The 24,185-nt window shown below is 38.2% G+C and overlaps 1 protein-coding gene across 5 annotated transcripts in view; it reads right to left on the bottom strand.

Moving 5' to 3' along the window:
* The window catches only part of Klp67A (Kinesin-like protein at 67A), a 92,840-nt gene that overhangs the window by 30,101 nt on the left and 38,554 nt on the right, over positions 1-24,185 (bottom strand). For all 5 annotated transcript variants that reach the window (XM_083126398.1, XM_083126396.1, XM_083126402.1 and 2 more), the window contains 2 exons: positions 14,936-15,109; positions 3,123-4,032 (listed from right to left, as the gene is read on the bottom strand). In XM_083126398.1, coding sequence (XP_082982524.1) covers positions 3,123-4,032; positions 14,936-15,109 — 1,084 coding nt within the window. The remainder of the gene's footprint in view (positions 1-3,122; positions 4,033-14,935; positions 15,110-24,185) is intronic.

The raw sequence follows: 24,185 nt of genomic DNA, 5'->3' as shown, positions 1-24,185 counted from the left end.
TAATTTCAAGCAATGAAGAGCTTGAATACAGAAACTCAAGAAGGGTGCCCAGAAATGGCCAACCAAATCCTGGGAAACTAGTGAGAGAATAGTAAGATCTACAAGAAGACATGAGAGGACTGACCCTGAATCTTCAGACTCAGAAGAGGAGGCCTGATGGTAATATCAAGTTCTATGAGGATGGACCTACTTCCATAAATAGAAGAAGATACTACGTTAACTACACTCAGAAAGAGACCGACTGGAATGGAATGAATCCAAATTGTCAGAGATTCACACCGACACCTCCAGGCTGAAGAAAGAAGGAGATGCGAAATACGGAACACCAAATTATACTGGGTAGTTCATCATCCCAGTACTCATATAACTTAATATTATATTCCTACATAAATGTATAATATATATATATATATATATATATATATATATATATATATATATATATATATATTGCTTATGTTTGTTTATCATCTAATTGTATTTTATATATACTCTTTCTCTTATTATATTATATATATACTCAACAAACTTATAAAGAACCAACACGAAAGTTCACATGTCTTGGTTTTCATAAAAGTACCAAGACTCAAGTTTCACTTATGCTCGTCTTATTCTATTCTCAATCATATTTCAAGAGGAGACAACAGTGGAATCCTTCTAACCCACTCCTTAAGTAATATTCCTTCTTACCAGGACCCGAACGTCAACACCGCACTTAGTTTTCGAAGAAAGAAGATCTAAGCAAAGAAGAAAGAAGACACTGAGTGAGAGGGTGAATAAAGAGCGAGTGGTGAGTGGAGGCGGAGGATCCCACCTTCGTGTCCCTTCCTGTTCATTTAAAATAGAATTTTATTATGAATGATGTGCCATGACCATCACTGTCCTATTGGACAGTAGCTGTACGACAGGCTATGCCGCTGTTCATCCAGAAAGGGTTAATCCTGAGGTTAAGGACTGTGGATACTTCTTCCACCACAGATGTTGTAGTGAGGATATAGTTTGTGGCCAATCTGGCCTTATTCCCTTTGTCCACACAGAATTATGTAAAATCGAGATTGAGAAAAGAATGTAGGGATGGGCCGATATGAAATTTTGGCCGATACCGATACAGTACCGATATAAAATTTACCGATACCGATATTCTACTGATCCGATATAAAATTATAAATGGTCCTTGAAGACCCTGAAATTTTCATTATCTCCGTAATAAATGTATGTTTCGAGCTGATTGCAATGCAAAAGAAGTTGAATATTTAGACATTTACTTTTTCAGAAAGTAGGGCATAGAGATTATCCATAAAAATTACAACAAAATGGCAGAATTTTGCACTAAATTATAAGATATTTTTTGATATATCGGATTGGCAAAATAATCGGTAATTTTACCGATAAACCGATATGCCTATATCGGCAGATACCGATAGAGTACCGATTAATCGGTCCCATCCCTAAAAGAATGAAATGGGAGAAATATGAGTAGAATTTGAAGCTTAGGCAACATGGAGAAATCAGGTTTTCGTCTACTACGAGAGGAGAGTGAAAAGTTTTGAGCCTCACATGGAAGGAGGTAAGGTTTGAATACTCTGTGCGAACTTTTATGAAATTCACATGTTTTATTCTATTTTTTGTCAGGTTGAAAATGAATGAAGTGTCAGAGAAGAGAGTGGCCAACAGGGCTGTAATTCGGTACCTCTGTCCGCAAGACCTCACTGCACAGGCTGCTTTGGTCGAGTGTGGCTTCACCACACTTCCCAATCCAACTAATTCCCTCAACCTGCCCCATCAGATTTTCATCTTTTCCCTGCTATGAAGAATTCACTTCGAGGACGTCACTACCATAGACAAAGGCGGTCATTCAGTGGTGTGACACTCAGGAAAAATCATTCTACCAGATGACTGTAAACAAATTATAGAACAGAATGCATAAGTGCATTGATCTGGGTGGTGATTATAAAGATTATGTAGAGAAATCATAATGTGAATCTGTACCTCAAACCCCCCTTCCAGGTGAGGCTCAAAACTTTTCACTTCTCCCTCGTATTTTGGAACATGTGGACTGATTGTGTGATTGCAATACCTGACCAAAGGTATTAAAATTTCAACTCCAAAGCTTTAAATTTGTGGCAGTCATTGTACTCGAAATGTTTGTCACTTGGTCTCCAGTTCTCTCGTAAATTACACATTATACAAGAGTTGCTCAACGTTGACAAATACTTTTGTGCATAAAAAAAAGTGGTGAATAGCTAGAGTACAATAAAACTGCTGGAGGATGTACCGTACCTTCATCTGTGTATATTGTGCATTTGCCACAATGTAGTTGGTGTATGTGCAATAGTGTCAGAACAATTGGTGGCAATGGATTGGATTTTTTTTTTTAAATGAAAATTGTGAATTGTGCTAATTTCCAGGCAGTTTAGATTATGTGCAAGTGTCAACGTATTTTGGAAGAGATGGGACAGATTAATTGTACTCTATTGATATTGGCCAATACAGGCATTTCGGTGTATTAGTAAAAATACTGATTATTTTACTGATCTATATCTATAAATATCTTATAATTTAGTGCAAAATTCTGCCATTTTGTTATAATTTTTATGAATAATCTCCATGTCCTACTTTTCAAGTAAGTAAATGTCTAAATATGCAACTTCTTTGGCACTTTGGTCACCTGGAAACATACATCTATTAAGGTAAAACTAAAGTAAAGTGCTCCCCTGTGCTTTGCGCCACGACATAAAGGCATATAGGGGGTGTGGAGTTTGAGCCCCACACCCCTGGCTGCCTTTACTCCAGAGTTTCCTCCAGGTACTCACTTTATACAACACTGGTTGGGCACTGGAGCCGCTTGAACAGGTGGAAAAAAATTCTGGTTCTCCTCTGCAGGGGATCAAACCCGGGTCTCTCGCATGGTAGTCAAATGCCCTGACAACTGAGCTACCATGGCTTTGTACCACATGTTTGAAGTCATACATTCCTACCTCTATTAAGGAGGTCAATGAACTATTCAGGTTCTTCAAGGACCATTTGGAATTTTATATCGGATACCTAATTTATGGAATTTGCAAGATATCCAGACATTGCTAAATTCTAATTACAATGTTATGATCCATGTAGTAACTTACCTCCAAAATAGTTGGGTTTCTTTTTTAATATTCCTGCTATCCTATTTTCTTTGTTGGCGATGGAATCTTCTCTGGCATCCTGAACGTGATGTGGTTGTAAAGCAAAAGAGGTACCAGTGCTTTTATAAGTTCCATCTACAATGAAAGAGAATCTGTTTTCGACTGGTAACGGTTTCACACTGCATTCTCCATTCTGTTTTGTCACTATTGGTTCGGTGGGGATGTTTTTCGTTTCAGGTACTGTGAAAGTGGTTTCGGCAGAGTCTTTATGGTGCTCGAAAAGAGTAAAAGTATCTTCAAGTGTTTTGACATGGAACAATTCAACATTGCAGTCATCTTCGGTATCACTGTCCTGTTTGTCAACAGGATCGAAAGGCTCTGAAGGAGACAGCAGACCTGTTTCTTCAACACGATGCTGGTCTACCTCGTCCACGGTTTCTTTTGAACATTGGAGCTCTTGAGTTGTGTTTTTGACTGTGAAACTAGCACATGTGAAACCACTGATAATTTTTTTATCAAATTCACTATGTCCATTGACAGATGTTTGCTCATTAAATCTGCTGTCTACATTTTGTTCCTCATTCTCACTGTTCAAGCTACTCTTCAGCACATCAAGATTTGCCACAAATTTCGTTTCAGCCTTTTCATCAGGAGACTGCATTTTATTAACTTCTGTACGTTCAACTACTGGAAGTCTTCTAGGCTGCACATTTTCACTGAGAGCATCCAGTTCTTCAAGTTCTTCAAGTTCATTCACCTTTGCATATGTGCAGTTCAGAGGGGAGAGAGGTAGACTACCAAAAAAATTGCTGCCAAACTCCTCATAACTTTTATTCTTATCTCCATCTTTGCTTTGTTCTAGATCGGCCCAAGCTAAGTCTTTCACACCTTCTAACTGACGGACAAGCCTCTGCAACACAGAATACATACAATAATAAAACTATCAAATTATATGAAAAAAACTACATTAAATTAACACATCTAATTACATTACAGCATATGCTTAGGAGAGCTACTGTAGGAATTTAAAGCTTACAAAATCAAGCTTAAGAATAAATAGAGTTTACAATATCTGATTTGCCACATTATGTTAATGTGCTAGGTGATTAATGTTAAAATGTTTTACAATATGCTTGACAAGCAGTACAAATTGTACTATTTATGAACATACTATTTGAAGAAATATATTTTTCCAATAACTGTTGCCTGTCACTTTTGGTTGGTTAAGAGCAGTGCGTAAATACCTGGGAAATCAGTGTATTTGTTAAATTGTTGATAATTTTACTGATCTGACATTTCTACAAAAAAAATAATTGAAAGTTAGTTGAAAATTATGTCATTTTGGTATTTTCATGAATACACACCTATTTTTTTTCCTAAAGAAAACCTACAGCGCGTTCAGTTTAGCTTGAGCTCTGGCATGCACAAAACAGGAAAGGTTTGTCGTCTGCAGAGGACGTCACGTGACTCATAGGAGCAGTGTTGCAATTCACGGAAGTTACAATTCTACTAGACACGAAACTGCAAAGGCTATATGCTGTTGTCTCATTAAATATATATATATAACACAGGAATAGGATGAGAAAAGGTGCCAGAAGGGTGGATAAATACAAATGATGGAGGAGACAGTAAACACTTACCACACGAAGAGAAATAGTTCTATATTTCACGATATATGTCGCATTTTCAACGTAGAAGAAAGATAGATCGGCGTCACATAGAGTAGAGGCACAGAATACTGACCGTAGCGTCTCTACGGTCAGTGTTGCCAGAAGCAGTTGATAGAGAACAAAAAGTACTTTAACCAGTGTTTACTGTAAGATGGGTGGGTAGTTTCGGGAAGGAGAGGAAATGGTTACTGGTTGGCTAGGTTGAGTCTGGGGGGTATAGTGGCGTGCATGCCTGCTATATAGGTCCTTTCCCATCCCATGATGACAACACGGAAACAGTTATTGAAGGTGGTGTTATGGCTGTTGGTGTGGATGGCCCCTGCCGCTGTGGGGATCAGGAGGGTGAGGGAGGTGATAACTATGGGGCAGGTCTTGCATCTGGGTTTGTTGCACCTGTGAGCTGAGGGAGTGGTGTGGAAGGGGTGGGAGTGTTTCAGGAGGTTGGGAGCGACGGAAGACAACCCTTGGTTTATCCCGAAAGATGTCCCTGGTGTCACGATCACTGTGCAGGATGGGGAGGAGGGAGTGGAGGGTATGTCTGATTTTCGTAATGTGGGGGTGGTATTGGGTGATCAGAGCTGGAGGGTTGATTTTGGGTTGTTTGGTGCAGTTGTGGGAGGTGGCTCTAGTGATTTGTTTGTTGATGAGGGTGGAGGGGTAGCCACGGTTGGTTAGGGCTTGGTGCAGGCATAGGTTGTAGTTTTGGCAGGGTGAGGGGGATGAGTTGAGGTGCTGGCCTCTCAGAGCAAGGGAAAATGGGATGGCTTTTATGGTGTGGTAGGGGTGTGAGCTGGAGTAGTGGAGATACTGGAGGTGGTTGGTCGGTTTGATGTGTATGGAGGTTTCCAAGTGGTCTCTCGCAATGTGGATGTCTACATCTAGGAAGGTCACTTGGTCTTTGGAGTGGAAGCAGGTGAATTTGAGGGTAGTGGAGTCATTCAGTTGGTTTAGGAATACAGTGAGGGAGGGTTCACCATGTGTCCAGAGGAGGAAAATGTCATCTATGAATCTTAGCCAGAGGAGTGGTTTCAGTTGCTGGGAGTCAAGGAATTCCTGTTCCAGCCTGCCCATGAACAGGTTGGCATAAGAGGGGGCCATTCGGGTACCCATAGCTGTGCTGCGTATCTGCAGGTAATGTTGGTCACCAAAGCAGAAGTTGTTGCAGGTAAGTACAAGGTTGGCTAGTTGTATCAAGAAGTGAGTGCTGGGATTGTGGGGTTTGGGTCGGCTGTTAAGGAATGATTGTGGCACGGAATATATAATACGAATTTAAGTAGAACTCTGTCCCTCATGATCATGAAATTCATCAATTGTTCTACAAATAACACACTTGTTAAATTCGTCCACATCACTTTAAATTCCTTTCTTCTGCGTGGTTTGCTAGGCTTTACTAATCTCTTCCCAGTTACTTCGTTGTGATCATTTTAGTTATAGATGCATTTTGAAGTACTTAATGCCACGTCAGTAGCAGAGGAAACATGCTTTTGCACTTGTTTAACATTCAACGCAAGAGCACTGTCAGCTTCTTTCTTCATATACTTATGCACATTGAGATAATTTCTCTACTCTGACTGTGAATCACCACATTCTCCAATATTTTTTCCAGATTTCACCCTAGCTTCCATTGAATAAAAATACCCTGCAACACAAGTCAACAATCACCTTACTAGTGATAACAGGATCTGCCCCCCCTCCTGCCTGGAGAAGAAGAGGGGGAGGGAGGATGCCTCTTTCGCCGAGGAGGCTTAATCAATGGGGGTTTCACTGACAAAAAGAAACCCTCTGTCATTCTTTTCGTTGAATCACCTTCTCAAACTGTCACTTTAAAATAGAAACTAAATGCAAGTACCGAACACCCGTAGCATTAAGCTCTGAAGTCAGATTATGGATGTAGGTAATTGTTAAGGTGGTTAGCAACTCTGCTCTCAGTGGATTGAGGTACCTCTTTATGCTGTAAATATCAAATTTTATTAGGTTCCCAACCAAATATTGTTTGATTTCAGTTTTAAGTCCACTTTATGCACGGAAGGCTAATCAAAACGGGACTTACAGTTTATTAAAGTGGAATCCGAACCAGTATGTGCCTCCCTTGGGTATCGAACCCGGGACCCCTTGACTACAAAACAATGATGTAACTACTACGCCATCGGGAAGACCCTTCCAATCAGACATATATTTGGGACCCAAATTTTGAGAAAAATGAGCATTTTCAAAGAGCTTCAACTCAATGTGGAAACAAGTAACAGAGCTCAAATATTTTCTGCTAAAACTTTGGATGTATACGTTTGCTCTAAAAAAAATTATAGTTCTAATATTTCATTACTTACCTACTAAAAAATATATCCTATACATTGATTTCCATTCAAAATTGAATATTAGTCAGTTTTGACCCTAAATTTCAGCCATTTGCATTAGATGTGGTGAAAAATTATACTCAACATGAAATGTAGCCTGAAATGTACTGAAAACAATGTTTTTTACCCCAGATTTCTATAATTTTTCTTAGCTGAGTTATCATAATTATCGCAACTGTTTGCATAGGCCAAAAATGTTGTAAGTCATGAAACTAAAATGGCCATTATTTTCAAACAAAGTCTATTTTTAGAAAAATAATGCCTGTTTTGAACTACCCTTGTACAGGGGTTACAACGACAAACAAATGTAAAATTTTAAAATTGGTCGAGCAACAAGTGCTGGACCATTTGAAACAGATTGATCCTGAAATTTTAGGCAATGTCCAAAAAATTAAAAATTTCGTTAGAAGGAATAAAAAAAGACAAAACTTTTTTTTTCTTGTAGATTAATAGCATGTCTTTGCAATGATTTTCAACATCAAAAGTTTTTGGTTCCATCATACCCACATGATGAAAATTCAGATTTTCATAACCTAGTTTTCCCACCACAAAAATTAGGCTACAAGTCCATTATTAGTCTTTTTATAGGCATTTGGAAAAGTTTTTGAGTCCTGATGTATTTTTTTTCTGAAATCCTCATAATTTCATTGAACTTTGTGTAAAATTTCCGAGATATCTGATCATTGGTTAAGGAGAAAAGAAATAAAATGTAACGAAGTATATCTTGTGTCGACGGTCTCAAGAGTGACAGGCAACACTGATTTAATGACATTTCAAAGTGCTGTAAAATGAAAACCGTGGGTGACAAAATCTTAGTTTTTTGCATTGATTTGATGTGGAATGACCCATATATTATTTTAAGGAGGTAAACGAACACTTTACATTTTTCCTGGAATATATACCTATGAATAAAAGGGAGGAAGGCCAGAAGGGCTAAGTACCAAACGAAAAGGAAAAATGAAACTCTCTCTACACACTGGAAAAACTTTCATGGCCTTAGGCCCCATCTTCAGTCATGAAAAAAAGATAGGGCAGAAACAGAAGTGAGCTTTTGACCTGCAGAGATACCAGGTCCAGATAAAAAATTCGAGGTTTAATTTTTACGTAAGGTCTATTTTGGGAAAAAAAAAAAAAAAACTGCCAAATTTATACTGAAAATTTGTTTTGTATCAGATTTTACAAGCCTTGATCTATTCTTCCACATACTTTCCATGGTTATTTAAACATTTGTTATACGTACAATGACAAATGTTTAGCAAAACACTGCATCTGTCCCTGAAGTCAAAGTTTTCAGACTCAATTTTGTATTGCACTCACCTTGAAACTTGAGAAAATTCCAATTACAGCATGGAGATTGTGAATTGTCTGTCATGCATTTAGGAGTCTACCACATCATTGTTGATTACAGATGGCTGACCTGAGCACGGCTCATCAATCACATCCTCCCACCCATCCTTGAACATTTGCACCCATTTCCACACTTTGTTATCAGTAATTGTATTGGGGCTGTAGACTTTACAAATCTGTCGATGAATTTCTGCTGCTGTCATGTTTCTTGCTGCCAAGAACTGGATCACAGACCATATATCACAGTCACTCGATCATCTTAAACGTGACACAGTACAAAGTGCACACTGACAACGTGGCTCTAAATGGTGTCTGCTTCTATGCAAGGGATGCTCGGAGTCAGTGTGCATGCGCAGTGCTATGTCTGCACAGTATATAACAAGTTATTGGTAAACGGACCTTACATACAAAATATGCCTCGTATAGTTGGCACTGAAAAACATGGTTCTCTTGTCAGGCCTGTGGAAAACTGTGAGTGGTAGGGTGAGGTGTTGGGGGCAAAGTGAGGAGAAGAAAGGATTGGGAATGAGGGTGAGGTTGGTTGGAAAAGTTACCAAGTAGCCTTATTCACGTCAGGGGATGTGGCTGATATGTAGACCCACCCTCTCTTATCTTTTCCATAGTGGTGTGTTGGTGGGCTGGGGTAAGGGATGGATGATCCCTACATGGAAGCAGCTGTTGAAATGAGTATTGTAATTGTTGATATGGATGGCTACAGAAGTCAAGGTTTTGAGTGTAGGACCGGTGGTTGTTGATCCTGAGGTTGAGGGCTGTGGATGTGTCAGAGACCACATGGCATCCGAAATCCAAGATGGCCACCATGGAGATTCTGCACATAAAATACTGTCCATATCCTAATTTAGAATTCGATTATCAGATTTTTCCAGAGGCATTTTCTTATGACCGATTTGCATTTGCTGTCTTGCATCAAGCTTCCCCAAGATTTCCAAACTCCCAGAAATGACACGGCCGTCTCTATAGAATCAACATTCTTCCCCACAGAGCCAGGCATGGAGTTGATTAACGAGCCTGCAACAGGATAAGGAAACCAGTGTGGTCTCGCTGTGAAAAATTGATCTTCCTTGCACCCACTTGCGCCCCTGTCAACATTACTTCAGTACTCTGCGGATCGTCAAAATCTGGAAATACAAGTGTTTGCCAGAGCTGGACAATTTATCGAGGCGTTCAAGACTTGAAAGATTAAAGGTCCAACACTTCCAGCTGAAACACATCTCTCTCTCTCTCTTTTCATCGTGGACTTGGAAGAACAACGAGCGCTCAGTTCAAGTGAAACAAACCACCTGCCAATGTGGTTACAAAGCCCGAAAACAGACAGTTACAGAACCAGAGCCAGTGTCGTAAATTCCGGAATCCATCCAGCGAGGCTGAGTTTTTGACTGTTCAGTGACATGCGTGAAAAGGATGGAAACTTCAACTTTGACCTCCCCAGAATATATCTTTGCGCTAGTGAAGTTAGGACAGCCAGGAAACTGGAACGTCAGAAGTGATATGCTCGCAGCAATTTACAGCAGATCTAAATTAATTTGAACCAAATACATTTAACATCCCACAGCTGAGGGATCGTCGTGTTATGATGCGAACATAGTGTAAACTTGTGGGTGGGGCTAAAAGCCCACTGACCAATAGAAAGGAAGGGCAATTCCCCCTGGAGAAGCAAGATTCAAAGACTTGGGGTTGGAAGACAGTGCCCCAAACACAATTCTCGGGCAGCATTTAGACTTACTAGTGGGGAAAAGTTTTCTTTCTCGCACGAGAAATGCAGTCCATCACCAGTGTTCAGACTGATACAGATGAAAGTAGTCTTCATTATTAGTACTTCAATTGAAGCAATTTAAAGACTTTGTAGATCTGCTGTGTTTGGCAGGAAAATGAAGTGAGAGTGTTCTACCTAAGTATGGCAATGAAACGCAATGAGGAGAATTTATTCATTTCATAGCTGAAACTTTGAAGTTAGATCTACTGGAGAAAATAAAGAAAAGTACATACATCAGCCTTCTGATGGATGAATCCACAGATAGATCATCAGTCGAGCATGCAAATGTGTACGTATGTTCGAGACATGGATGCAAATTATGGCCACATCAAAGAGGACCTTTTAGGAGTAATAGAGCTCACAAACTCTACTTCTGCTGGTTACTTCACAGCCATAACTGATTGTTTTGATAAGGCAATAGGTTCAAATAAATACAGAAACAAGTGTTACATTGTAGGCTTGGGCACTGATGGTGCAGCAAATATGGTCGGGCACAAATCAGGACTGGCTGTTCAAATGAAAGCTATTTGTAATAAAATGATAAATATTCACTGCCTTGCACATCGTTTGCAGTTAGCTGTGTTGGAGTTAAATAGCGTAGAGCATTTTATTCCGTGATTAGGAATATTTTTCAGTTTTGTCATGTCTCTGCTAAAGATTTCACCTCTTGAGAGAAACGGCAGAAGTTATAGGAGAAGAAATTCTAAAACTGAGTGGTATCCACACTATTAGGTGGTTAGCCAGCAAAGAAAGTGCTGTAAGAGATATCTTGCAATCATGGAAAGCTGTTGTGACCGATCTTGAAAAGGTGTCCCATTGAAAATACACTGATGGCGCTAAAGCTAAGGGTTTGCTGAAAAGTTTGAAGCAATTTAAATTTGTTAAGCTTCTGTACTTCCTTTTGGATTTTTACAGGAAATTGAACCCTTTAAGCGTGACACTACAAAATAAGAATATTTTGATTTCACCTCTGAAAATAAGAATTGAACTCTGCATTTCAGTTTTCGCTAACCTGGAATCTAATGTTGGACCAAGCGAACAAGATTTCTTGGATCATGTATCCATTTCAGGGAAGATCAGGGATGTGCAGCTTACAAGCATTCAAAATGGAGAGCAAGAGTTTCAGACTGTTAGAGGAAACTTAATTTACAATGCGAAGGTATACATCACAGAAAGATTGCAATTTATATCAACAGATATGATTGCATCTCTGCATGTTTCCGACACCTTGGGTTGGCCTCCCAAAGAAAATATTCTTCAGTTTGGGATAGAAGGAATAAAGAATCTCTACATGGACTTGAACCCGAGCCTCTATAAAAAGAGAAAATGGATGTTCTGTGAGCAGAGTGGACAGAATACAAACTTTTGTTTTCTTCTCTGACTTTGAATCTGAAGCTGGAGAAGAATCACAGTGAGGAGTGTTCAGCAAGATTCCCCAATTTGCTCCAGATTTTGACATTTTGTGCTGTTCTACCAGTGAGCATAGCTTCATGTGAAATAGGTTTCGGCTGTCACAACAGACTCAAGACTACTTACAGGAACTCTCACTGGATGAAATGCTCCTAATTTCCGTAAATGGACCTAATCTGTCAGTGTTTGACCCAGCAGCTGCGATTGATAAGTGGTACTTCAGTGTAGAACGACAGCGCTACACAAACATTAATTCCTAAGGTATGTTGTTTTTAATAATTGCTTATATTTTTATTATTTATCAATATAAAGTAGTGGCGACCAAAAATTTTAGTCCGGCGACTGACTTCAAACTTGAAATTTCATGCCCTGATCTAGACCCATGGGATATGAGTTATGTGCAGTACATATGTGTTTGTGATTGTCCTTTCATATATTTAATCTTATCTTTGAAATTAGCCTAAAGTAGCAGAAACAAGAAGAAAAATAAATCAATTCATTCTTTCATCTTGTTCATCGAATCCAAGAGAACCAAGATGTGCAAGAGATTGAAGCCCATCATCATCTGTGCCATCAAATATGTTCAATAACCACATCTTTGCCTGCTTTGCAAGTATGAACACAAACTGAGATACCATTAATAGATAGTGTGAACGCTGCTGCCAAGTGCCCCTCACACCTTTCACCAGAAGGTGTTACTTCCAAGTATTAGAGTGAAATAAAAGGAGAAAAGGAACATCCGAATCTACGCAGCACAATAGAGCTGTTGAAGGAAAAAAGAAGAAAATGAGGATGACAGAAAGATAATTCTTGTCATATTTCCACTACCTAGAGCTTCAGAGAATATTACAGTTGCCATGTTGTGGTTGTGGAAAGAGGAAATGTTCATGCATATGCCGGGATCAGTCCCTGCGACATACTGAACTGTGTCTTTGTAGTACAGATGTAAAAAAAAGTGTGAAAACAATGACTTACAGGACAGAGATTCAGATCAGAGTGATGAGGAATTTGACTAAAGTGACGACATGATTTTTCCTAAATGATTACAGCCACTCTTAATCTTGATAACAGGTGAGCTGCTAAAATTTCAAAAGACAATGTGGAAGTCACAGGTGATGTTATTACTCCTTTACTATAATAGTTATAATAATAGTAATGATAATGATAATGAATATTTTTCCACTTGTTATTTCTTAACAGAAAATGTCTCTGAAAAATCTTATAATCGAACTCTAAATCAGGATGTGGACAGTATTTTATGTGCAGAATCTCCATGGTGGCCATCTTGGATTTTGGATGCCATGTATGGTCTCAGACACATTTCCCAGCAAAAAACCTGTAATAATAAATGATTGCTGCATGCCTCCAAAGGAAGGCATCCCCCATATACATGTCTTCCATTCATGCAAAAACCCAACGAACTTACAAATGGTCAAAATAACTCCCAAAGGAGTTTAGGAGATATGGTTGTTTTTCTTTGTCAATGTCTGCAGAGGCAGCCATCTTGGATGTATGATGCCACACAGGTCATACACCACAATAGTAGGCATCAACAAAATATCATAGGCAGTAATTCTTCCCCATTATATGCCAGAATGTAAAGTAAAGTGTAAAATACGCTTAGAATCCTTGCAGAAAAGGACACGGAATACTTTCATTGAATATATCTCCATAACAGTGTGAGATATGAAAAAAAAAACCTGTAAGGCCAACCACACACTGGATCTGACACGACGACAAGACACGACACGTCACTTTGATTCAAACAAAATGAGACAAATATTTATTATTGTTATAAATGCTCTTTTCTGGAAACAAAGTTTTCAGTACTCTACAAGTTGGTGTGTTGTTATTATTTGTTATTTCGATAAAATAAAATTCTTTCAGTTTCATTCTCCAATATAAATGGTTACCAGTACGGCGTGCTGTTGCGTACCGCCTGAAAAAAGCACTGGTTATTATTATTATTATTATTGCATCCAAATAAATGTATAAACACAAGATCTATCACATCTGCCATTTCAGGAAATTAGGCTCATTTGCATCTTAAACGATGAGCACTCACCGCAATATATTATTTTTTTCTACATTTCTAGTCTGCCCACCGACAGGAGACAAATTTAGTACAACTTTCTTTTATTCCTTTCATCTATTCTTTACAAGAATTGATGTAACGAAGAATGGACTTTTGTATGGTGCAATAAATAAATAAAATGGATGTCCAATGTCGCAGGAGGAACCGAGTTTTGCCAGAATGGAGTTCTGGTGCATTCCGGCTCACTTTAAGCGCTGTCCCCCTCCAAAAAAGGAAAACGTTTAATTTGCGTACTGCAACCACATAGTTGTTCGTGCAATAAATACCAAACTGGCCTGAAGATTGTTTTTCTTGTACAATTTACGTTATGTTTTGTACATTACAAGATAATTTCTAATAATCCTATTTTTTCACATAATGTAATTGTAACGTAATTTATCTCCTGTGACATTTCATTCCATAGCACATTAATTTTGTCCTTATTATGGTTCTCAGTCGATGAATAATCGTACAGCGGAGGCCTCGCATGCACAACTAACGATAAGCTTCTCTGGATCAAGCTTTATTTTGAACCTTGACTGCACTATCAAACTTACATATATGTGCTGTCAAACTATGCAGTGATGAATCACATGCAGGTGGTGCACTAAGAACAATGAATTCGCACATACGCAGAGCATTTTGTCACATCGTGCACCTTCGAGACAAAATTCCCGGGATCTTCGCTGTTTTGTCGCAAGCTGTCACATCGTGACTCGAGTCAAATGTTTCGTCTGGTGTGGGGCGGCCCATAAGAGCCCGATGTTAAACATTCCCAGAGTCGGAATGCAACAAAAATGACTCGTCGTGTCGGATCCGGTGTGCAGCTGACCTAAGAGTCAATTTTGTTCCTTTTTCAATTCCGAACAAAACATGTTTCTATAAAAAAATTCAAAACCCACTCTTTAAGGAGTTATAATCTATTTTCTTTGTTATTGCATGAAGTGACACCCATCTTGAATTTATGTCTTCACACAGGCCATATGGCACAATTGCAGGCAAATCACCTGGTAGTACATGATTGTGTACCACAGTAGCAACATATCACCGATAGTCATATATTCCCTTCATTCAAAAACCCATGGGATTACATATGATCCTGGACTAACAAGTATAAATGCAAGATGATACATCATGCAGAAAAAATATCACTTCATTTTCAATAATGTACATTTAATACTTACTTCATATTCATCATTTATAGAAGCTGTGGTGATGTTATGGCCTTCCAAGTAGATATGATATTGTCTTATTGTGCGACAAAGGTCTTCAATCAGTTGGTTCTTGCGGTTCTGGTCCTTTTGTTGCATTGCCAAAGCATTCTTCATATGTTTAACTTGAAATTCCAGATCTTCCTTCTGAAATAAAAAAAACACATTGACAAACAGTGTTTCAAAAACATAAAAAAAATGTTGATCCAAATGTAATGAAAATACTAAGAGGTCTGGCAATACAGTTTCTGGATTGATTTTCTTATTTATTTCAGATCATGTTGATGACAGCTGGGTAGGACATTGACCTGTGGACTCTCCTCAGCCTGAGTACAAACTTTCATGCATGTGCATGGAGCAGTCTGGCTGTAGCCTTTGTTAGAAGTGAACCATGCGTATGAGCTAAGTCAGAATCGTGTTCGAAAGTGGGACAATGTGCTAATGTCAAAATTCTCACAAAACTTGGGAAATCCACCATGGAAGCTTACGATTTGTTGAAATAAGTTTTGAAATAAGTTTATGGGGATCAGTGTTTATCTCACACGCAAGTTTTCGAGTGGTTTAAAGAAGTTTAAAGAGGGTAGGGAAAATGTCGAGATTATCCACCATCAGGCCAGCCTTGCACTTCAAAAACTCAAGACAACGTCGAAAAAGTCAATAAAATTGCTCAGACTGTCAATCAGGTGTATAATAAGAAGGTTTTGGAGACCCTCCATGAATGGGTGAGAAGGACACCAGGCATGTGGAATAATGACTGGATTCTTAATCAGGAAAACACGTCTTCACAATCTGTGAAGAAGTTTTTGGCGAAACACAACATTCCAGTGTTGGAACATCACTGTATTCGCCAGACCTAGCCCCGTACTACTGTTTCTCTTTCTAAAAGTCAAGTCTGCACTAAAAGGAACCAAGTTCGAGTGTGTGGACGAAGTGAAAGCCAGGGCAATGCAACTCTTCAACAGCATATCAGAAGATGATCTGCAACGCTGCTTCCAACAATGAAAGATACACATAGAGCAGTGTAAGAATTGAGGAGGGGACTACACTGAAGGGGACAACATTTTGATTGTCTGATTTATTTCAATAAAAGAGTTACAGCATGAGTTCGGGTTTATTATTGACACACCTCATATTCCTAAAGAAGACAAATTGCTTTCCTGAACAATAAACATAGGGCCTGTTCCGAAAGTTGCACGAGTTTCATGCATTAAACAAGTTATGACAACTAGCTGTCCCATAAGTGCTTCCGTGCATTTCGTGAGGTTTATTATACTGTCCCAAAAGTTGCATTCCAACAAGATTCACCAAACCCACGGGCTGGTTTGTTCAGTGAGAATCGTCTGCTGCTTGCAGACAACTTGCATGCATGATGGCTTGAAACTGCACTAGTTCGGAAAATGCATTATAATTTGAACAGAGCGCAATATGAAGCAACATGCACATAATGTGTGTGCCTTAACTGTTTTTACAATGTGATTCAAATGAGTATGCCTTCCGCTGGATGCCATGCGGAAAATTTCTATAAACAAATCGCTGCGCCTACACTTTTGTCTAGAGCATCCCATAAGTCTGTAAAATAACTGGTTTTACCAGGTTCATGAGCCCAGTTATCTTAGTTGAATTTGTTCGTTTTGTTAAGACTTTTGGAATGCACCCATACACAGACAGCACCGTGCCGGTAATGCAAGGCTAAGGTCGTGCATACATAAATGTATGTTGTGTGTGCATAATCATTTACTAATGTATAGTGCACCTAAAAAATATTCTTAAACTGCATTACCTGGAAAAAAAAGTTGTTACACAGTTTCATGAACAACCTACACTCATCAGTAGGGCCTGGATAGTCATGCACTTAAAATCAGGGTTAGCCCGAAAAAAAAAAACAGTCAAAATGTGGGTTTTTTCAGAAAATGTTGTAAATTATTGCTTGAAATACTTCTGAGGTTCTATGATTGTCAATTTTTTTTGGAAAACTTTTAAAGAAAAGGCTTATCAGAGCTTATAATACTAAAAATAGTGAATGTAGTACAAGTCATAATGTTTTTTTTTTTCAGGTTGGTTTCCTCAAATGATTCTAGAAATGAACATTTAACACAAATAAAAAGATAATTTATCCAAGAGACAAAAAAGAAAAAGTGTCAGAAATTTTTAGATAAAACGTTTGCATTTATTGATGCAGCATACTTGAACAAAGCTTATAATTTTGAAATGTGGGAGCACTTTGGTTATCAGTCACTTCCTTATGTGGGGGAATCCATAGTGGCACATCATAGTTTCAACTGTGATGATCAATTGATACAATAAATTTTTGCATGTTTAAACATTACAAGGGAGAATTGAGTACATTTTATTCAAATGTCGTTAATTGTGACATGATTAAATTGGAACACTCCTTAAATGATTTTTGTCATTTCTCATCCTAATGGGTTGCTTGCCTATGCAGTAAAATGTTATTTATGTCTGGTTAGGAGCTCTGCAGCCATGCGTCGTGCATTTCATAATTACCACAATGTCAGCTTTGTACACGAAACTTACAGCAGCATTATGTACTTGCACTATAATTTGACAATAAAATTATCAAAATATAGTGCATGATTTAGGAGGAGCATGAGTTAGCGTGGATGGACAGAGGGGGATAAGTCATCTATTTAATGATGATAACTTCTGTAAATTTAGAATAGTTTAGGTAAAATTATAACAAAATTGAACAATATGTTTCTAAATGGTGGATGAAAAACTTATTTTCCACATGTTGCAGGCAGGCTCTATGCTATGCTCTACAATGTTTATTACTTTTTTTAATGGTCTAGAATACATTTTCAGAGTGTAAGGAATTAAAGTGAGTAATTTTAGAGATATAATTGGTCTGCAATTTTGCAGTAAAACTTATAAAATAATATTTCATAGCTTAGGAGAGGAGTGGTGGTAAAAGGTAAAATCACACACGTTCTATTTTTGATAACTGCCATAAATACAAAGCTTTCGAGTTGCAATTTTTATAGTTGCAAGGTAACTTGAAGGATTGATCGGACATTGTATTTGAGAAATATTGGTTATCATGTTTAAAGATAGTACACGACAGACTGGTTTAACATGTCTTGCAAAAACTTTAAATTATGCTTATATTTGACTAGGTTATATTTTCATAGATTAAGAAACACAAGTCTCAGCAATGTTACGGCATCACCTGAGTTTTAAGTTTTTAGTAAAAACTCTGTAATGTAGTGTGTGTTTTAGGAAGCTTAGGAGTAAGTCACCAATTTTGAGACCACAATAACTGCAGCAAATTTAGAAGTTTTTAGCTGAAATGAATCACATCTAGATACACCTCGGGAATGATTTTGCTTTTCATTTGCATTCATTCAAGGTATTTCAAGATTGTACATAAAATAATCATTTTTCTTATGCTGAGGTACATTCCAAATTCTGATGACACTTTCAAATCTCTGCCCAAACTACATTTTTGGAGATTAAGAAAAGAGACTTTAGAATTTTAGGGCTTCGGTTAAGCTATAATTTGACAATAAATGATTTGAAATATAGTGCACGTTTGGGGATCGTTGTGGACCAAATTGGAGGTCACCAATGTTTTGACCATGGGAATTGCCATTCTCATAGCAGTCAGATATTTTGGAAGATGTATAAGGTATTCCATTTGGATGAAATCAGCCAGACAATTAAATATGGCAAACTTATAATTTGGTATTTTTGCTTGAAACATCCAGAAAAATAATGGGGAAAACACAACTGTTATGAACTGTGAACAAACTGTATTCAAGCAGATTTAAAACATTAAATAAATGAGATAAAAAACGTGTTTGTAGCTGTAGCATAATTCATTCCAACATAGGCACAACACTGCATTCACAAAATAATGTGTTTTATAAACTGAAGTTCAGAATGGTTTTCATTGATTTGCTTTATTTTACTTCGCTTTTTGTGCCACTTTTGGATAATTTGTGAACATGGGGATGAGTGATGATATGATGAATGGACACTCACAAACATCAATGCACTGGCTGGGATTTGAACCCAAGACCCCTGGCATTGTAGCACGATGTGCTAACAAATCTGCCTCTCGGCTGGCGAAGTGTTCAGAATGGAATATTCTCTAATTGTAGTAACTAAAAATGTGTTTAATCTTGAAAAACATATACTTTAACATGCCTAAATGTGAGTATCATTATGGAGAAAGAAAGTACCAAACCTGATTGATAAAATTAAGTCTGTAAAAAGTTACAGTTATTGCTTCTTCTTTTTCTGGGAAGAAAGGTTCCGGCACTATTCAAGTTGATATGTTACCATGTTGTTTGTTAATATGTTCATCATAGCAATGTTCATAAACGATGATACATCCAAGCACACACACACACACACACACATACATTTCTCTTGTTTGTTTCACTGATCGATTGATTGATTTGCTTTATTTTACTCCTCTTTTCTGCCACATTTGGCTAATTGCAAAGATGAGAACAAGTGATGATATGATGAAATAGATGAAGGGACACAAAGAATACCCATGCCCAGGCTGGGATTTGAACCCAGGACTTCTGAGATCGTAGGCATTTCTCTTGTTAGAATAAAATTTTATTAGTCCTCACCTATAATAAGATGCCAGTATGGAGTACCGTTGTTGACTATCAGAAAGAAAAAAAAACACTGGTCATAACATATTTTGTACCCCCACCCCTCAGTCGTCTGATTCTTGGATACACCAGAGTATGTGCCTCCTCAGGGAATGCAACCCTGAACACTGATCACAAAGCAACAGCATTAACTATATTACACCCTCCTGGAAAAATGGAATCAAATTGTTGCACAAATATTTTAGAACAGATTATGTTAACAGAATTGTTAAATGGTTTTTGATTCAGTCAACTATTCCTTGTCACAATTATATCTGGAGCAAGGGAGCACCAGAGACAGAGCAGTACATGCTGCTGTGAAGGCTGGTAACTGCAGTCGCTTGCCCCCTCCAGCCAATCCATTTCTCTCTCCGGTGTTCATTGGCAGAGCCATCTCGTGTTACTACTTGCGCAGAGACTTATTTCGTTCGCTTCTCCAGAGATAGTTGGGACAGGGTATAAAGCAATACAAATTGAATGTTACAATCAGAGGTGAGGTGTCCGGTCATCGGGAGATGCGGCGATGACCAAGCAAAATAATGAAAATATTGCATTTTATATTTTTTAGAGAAGCAGTAAAAATAATATGTCAGAATACTCAAATATTTCTACGAAATAAGCCAAGCAACAGCATGAAACAGCTCGAAATACGCAAGGTATTCGCTAATCTTAGCACACCGAAATGAGGCCCCAGTACTACCCCTTGCGCCGAACCCTCCTGCCAAGTTTCCTATGGTGTTCGTTGGCCCAGCTCATCACAGAATGGTGCGAATCTCTCTGGTCTCTGCCAGTGCCGAGAACAACCAAACACTTCCGAACAGGCAGACAGGTCCAACGACCTGTACTTTTCCCCACTCTTGAAGGTCTGGGTCATAACAGGCCTTCTTTTCAGCCCCATCCCAGGCCCGTAGCCAGAATTGATCTCCGGGGGGGGGGGGGGGCTCATGGGTTATCAGGGGGGCTTTGTAAATCAAGTCAATTTTTCAAAAGTTATCGTTTGAAGTTAATTGACTGCTACAAAAATCATCCCTTACTACACACTCCATACAACATTTGATGATACAGATATTTATATCACCCAAGAAAATGGACAATATTCAATCATAGTGCCTAGCGTACATTCCACTCTCTGGCCGAAACAATAGAACTCCCCTTCGTTTCCAAAACTTGGGAGCTGTTCACCTTTTAATAATGACATCAAAGCAGTGGCGTAGCAGATGCCCCCGCAACAACCGCAATGCGGGAGGGGGGCCGAGCTGTAGGGGCCCCGCTATGTTCTCTTTCTGTGATCCTGAAGTTTCATATAATCCCAGAAATTCACCAGTTACTGTCGCTTATTTAAAAAATGGATTTACAAAACAGAATGTTGGTTCCCAGTAACATATATGAGGACATCTGCGATAATAAGCAGTGGTGTGTTGTCTCAGCCAGAGGGACCCGCACAACTTGACATTATGGGTCTCCTCCGAAATTCAGAATTAAGTTACTTGCTCATGGATGGCAATCGATAGGAAGCTTCCCTCATCTCATACCTTTACAGTTACGTGATTTTTGTAATAGTAGTGTAGTGTGCCAATCGTCTACAGTTATGAATCCAGTAGAAAGGTTCAGTTGCTCTACCAGTCGATGCCTTATTGTTACACAATATCTAAACAAACTTGATAATTTATGACCTTTTTATTACCAGTAATATTACGCGATATTTAAAATGTAACTTCCCCCCAAATATTTCCAAGGGGGCCCCCAAGCCTCAGTATTAGATTGGAATAAGATCTGAGATAAATTTCCCACTTCAAGGGGCCCAAAAACTCAGGATATTAAACCCAAAGGCAATTTTCCCTTTGCCCTTAGGTACCAGTAGCCCCAATTCCACCACGCAGGGTATACAATGTAGCTATACAGTGCTTGAATCGGCATTTCATTGAGTGACAAATTTTCAGTGAATAAAGTCCACTCGCTGCTTAATTTTCTATCTCTCAAGACTTGAGTCTGTCTCTCTATTTCTTAGCAGCAGATTGCAATTGACCTGAAGATATTAGGTCACCATTGACAATATAGAGGTCCAGTTCAACCCCCGTAACTGAAATGATAAGTTTGCTTGAGTATGTAACTCACCATTAGTATTAGAAGCGTAATGTGAGCGTCTCTTACGTTGAATAATGGCCTGGCATAGCCAGATGGCTTTTTGGGCTGAAGGTGCATCCACCTCTAAGTCCAAAAAGGGGTGTTTATTATCATTTAAACAATTTTCCTGGAGTCATCAAGATTGTTCCGAGTGTCCAGTGGCATTCTTAAGGAGGGGTGGTGAGGATCATAATTGTGCTTAGGCTCATTATTGTTTGAAAAAAAGAAGAAAGAAAAGGCAGGAAAAGATAGCAAAATGAGGACTTCAGGAATGACTACTAAAAATTATACATAACTGCCACCCCCCCCCCCCCTCCTTTGAAAATCCTGGGCACACCACTCGAATGTCTGCTATTTCCACTTGTTAAGAGGAAAAGCACACATTGAACGATATGAATATGCTTTCCATTACCAAAACAACAATTGAAGGCGAACCATAAAGGTTCTTCTTACCTTTAAACGTGACAATTGAGGTGTTTGCATTTCAGTTTCCATCATATTTAATAATTCTCGTCGTATGGGATAGAATTATGTGTCTTTTGTAGTGGTAAGGTCTGTGTTATGAGCTTTTACATTGAATTGGCAGTGACCTTGGCGTTTATCGCCGAGAAATATTGTGGGTGGGTATTTTCAGTTTTTTCAGATACCCCCTCCCCCAAAAACACAAGACAAAACTGGGTTTTATTGTTGTTTTTTCAGGTTAAGTTTCAAAATATATATTTTAAAAATAAAATAAATTTTTACCCCGGTAGCAATTTATCGTAATTTTCTATTTGTATTGTTTTAGTTGACTGAATCAAAAACAATTTAATATTTATGTTCACATATTCGGTTCTAAAATATTTGTCCAACAATTTGATTCTACTCTTCCTCCATTGTGAAATAGTTAATGCTGTTGTTTTGTGATCAGTTTTCTGGGTTGCATTCCCTGAGCCGGCACATACTTTGATGTATCCAACAATCAGACTACAAAATATGTTACAACCAGTGCTTTTTTTTCTGGCAGTACACAACAGTTCTCCATACTTGCACCTTATTACAGGTGAGAACTAATAACATATTATTTTAATAAGAGAAATGCCTATGACACCAGAGATCCTGGGTTCGAATCACATCTTCATGATTTCATCACTAAATTCTCATCTTCGCGATTAGTCAAAAATGGCAGAAAGCAAAGTAAAATAAACCAAATCAATCAAACAAGAGAAATTCATATATGTGTTTGTGTATATACTTGGGAGTTCATGTACATAACACAATTTTGAGTATTTGTTATGATGAACACAACACGTTGACTGCCAAGGCCAGATTGTCTGAATGACATCATGGGGCCAAGTAAAAGCAATATGTGAAAATGGATCAAGTTGGTGTCATTAGATCTGTGAAGCACACGAAATTTCAAAACAATCCAAAAAACCGTTGAAAATTCAATTTAAATTTCAGACCCAGTTTTGGGTATCGTGGCCTGGAGAAGATAATTTTGATCAGAGGGCCATGAGAGCCATTTCTGTGTCTCACTTTTCTTTTGTAAATGACTTGGTTTCTTCAAATAACGAACTTCAAACACCTGAACTATCAAGCTCGTCCAGTGTTGGATGCATATTTTCTGTTTCTTGTTCATACATTGTCACCAGAACATACAACAACAGAAGTGCTTCTCCCATAAAATATTGCACGAAATGCAATCTACACGTTCAATCACACCGAATATAGTCTTATTTTCTTCTTCTTTCTTTATTTTTCTCCTTCTTTGTTTAATTCTTGCCTGAAATACATAAATGTCAAACAACAACGCATTAAAAAATGCATCGATTGTTGTATTGAAAATCAACAAAATAAAGTCATCATAAATAATCACAGAACACTAGGTTTATTACTACAATGTTACAGACATTTGTACGCCATTGTTGTAATCGCCTGTTGGTATCTAGGGCCAGGCTACGAGTATAGTGTAACATTCTGGAGTCAAAACAATATCTTTGATCATGTTAGCAAATGACAAGTGAAACCCATATAGGGGTATCATGGCCTGAAGCAATTGCTGAGGTGAGACACACAAGTTGGTATCACGGCTTCATGAATGACGATACTTGAGACCCACTTTTGGGTCTAATGGCAGTCAACGTGTTAACAAACACAGTAACATAACCAGTCAACTTGAATAGTGCCAGAACCTTTCTTCCCAGAAAAAAAAATAACTAACTATCTACAGACCTGTTTGTCAATCAGGTTTGCTACCTTCTTCCCCCTGTAATGATACTCAAATTTAAGCATGTTAAAGTATATGTTTTTCAATATGTAGTACATTTTTAGTTAATACTATTAGTGAATATTCCATTCTGAACTTGAGTTTATGAAACAAATTATTTTGTGAATGCAGTATTGTGCCAATGTTGAAATTAAATATGCTACAGCACAAACACATTTTTATCTAATTTATTTCATTTCCTTATAAGCTGCAATAAGCAATT

The sequence above is a fragment of the Lepisma saccharinum genome, chromosome 8 (assembly GCF_977018435.1).
Source record: "Lepisma saccharinum chromosome 8, izLepSacc3.1, whole genome shotgun sequence".
In the NCBI taxonomy this organism is placed as follows: Eukaryota; Metazoa; Arthropoda; class Insecta; order Zygentoma; family Lepismatidae; genus Lepisma; species Lepisma saccharinum.
This window is presented reverse-complemented; position numbering and strand designations above follow the sequence as displayed.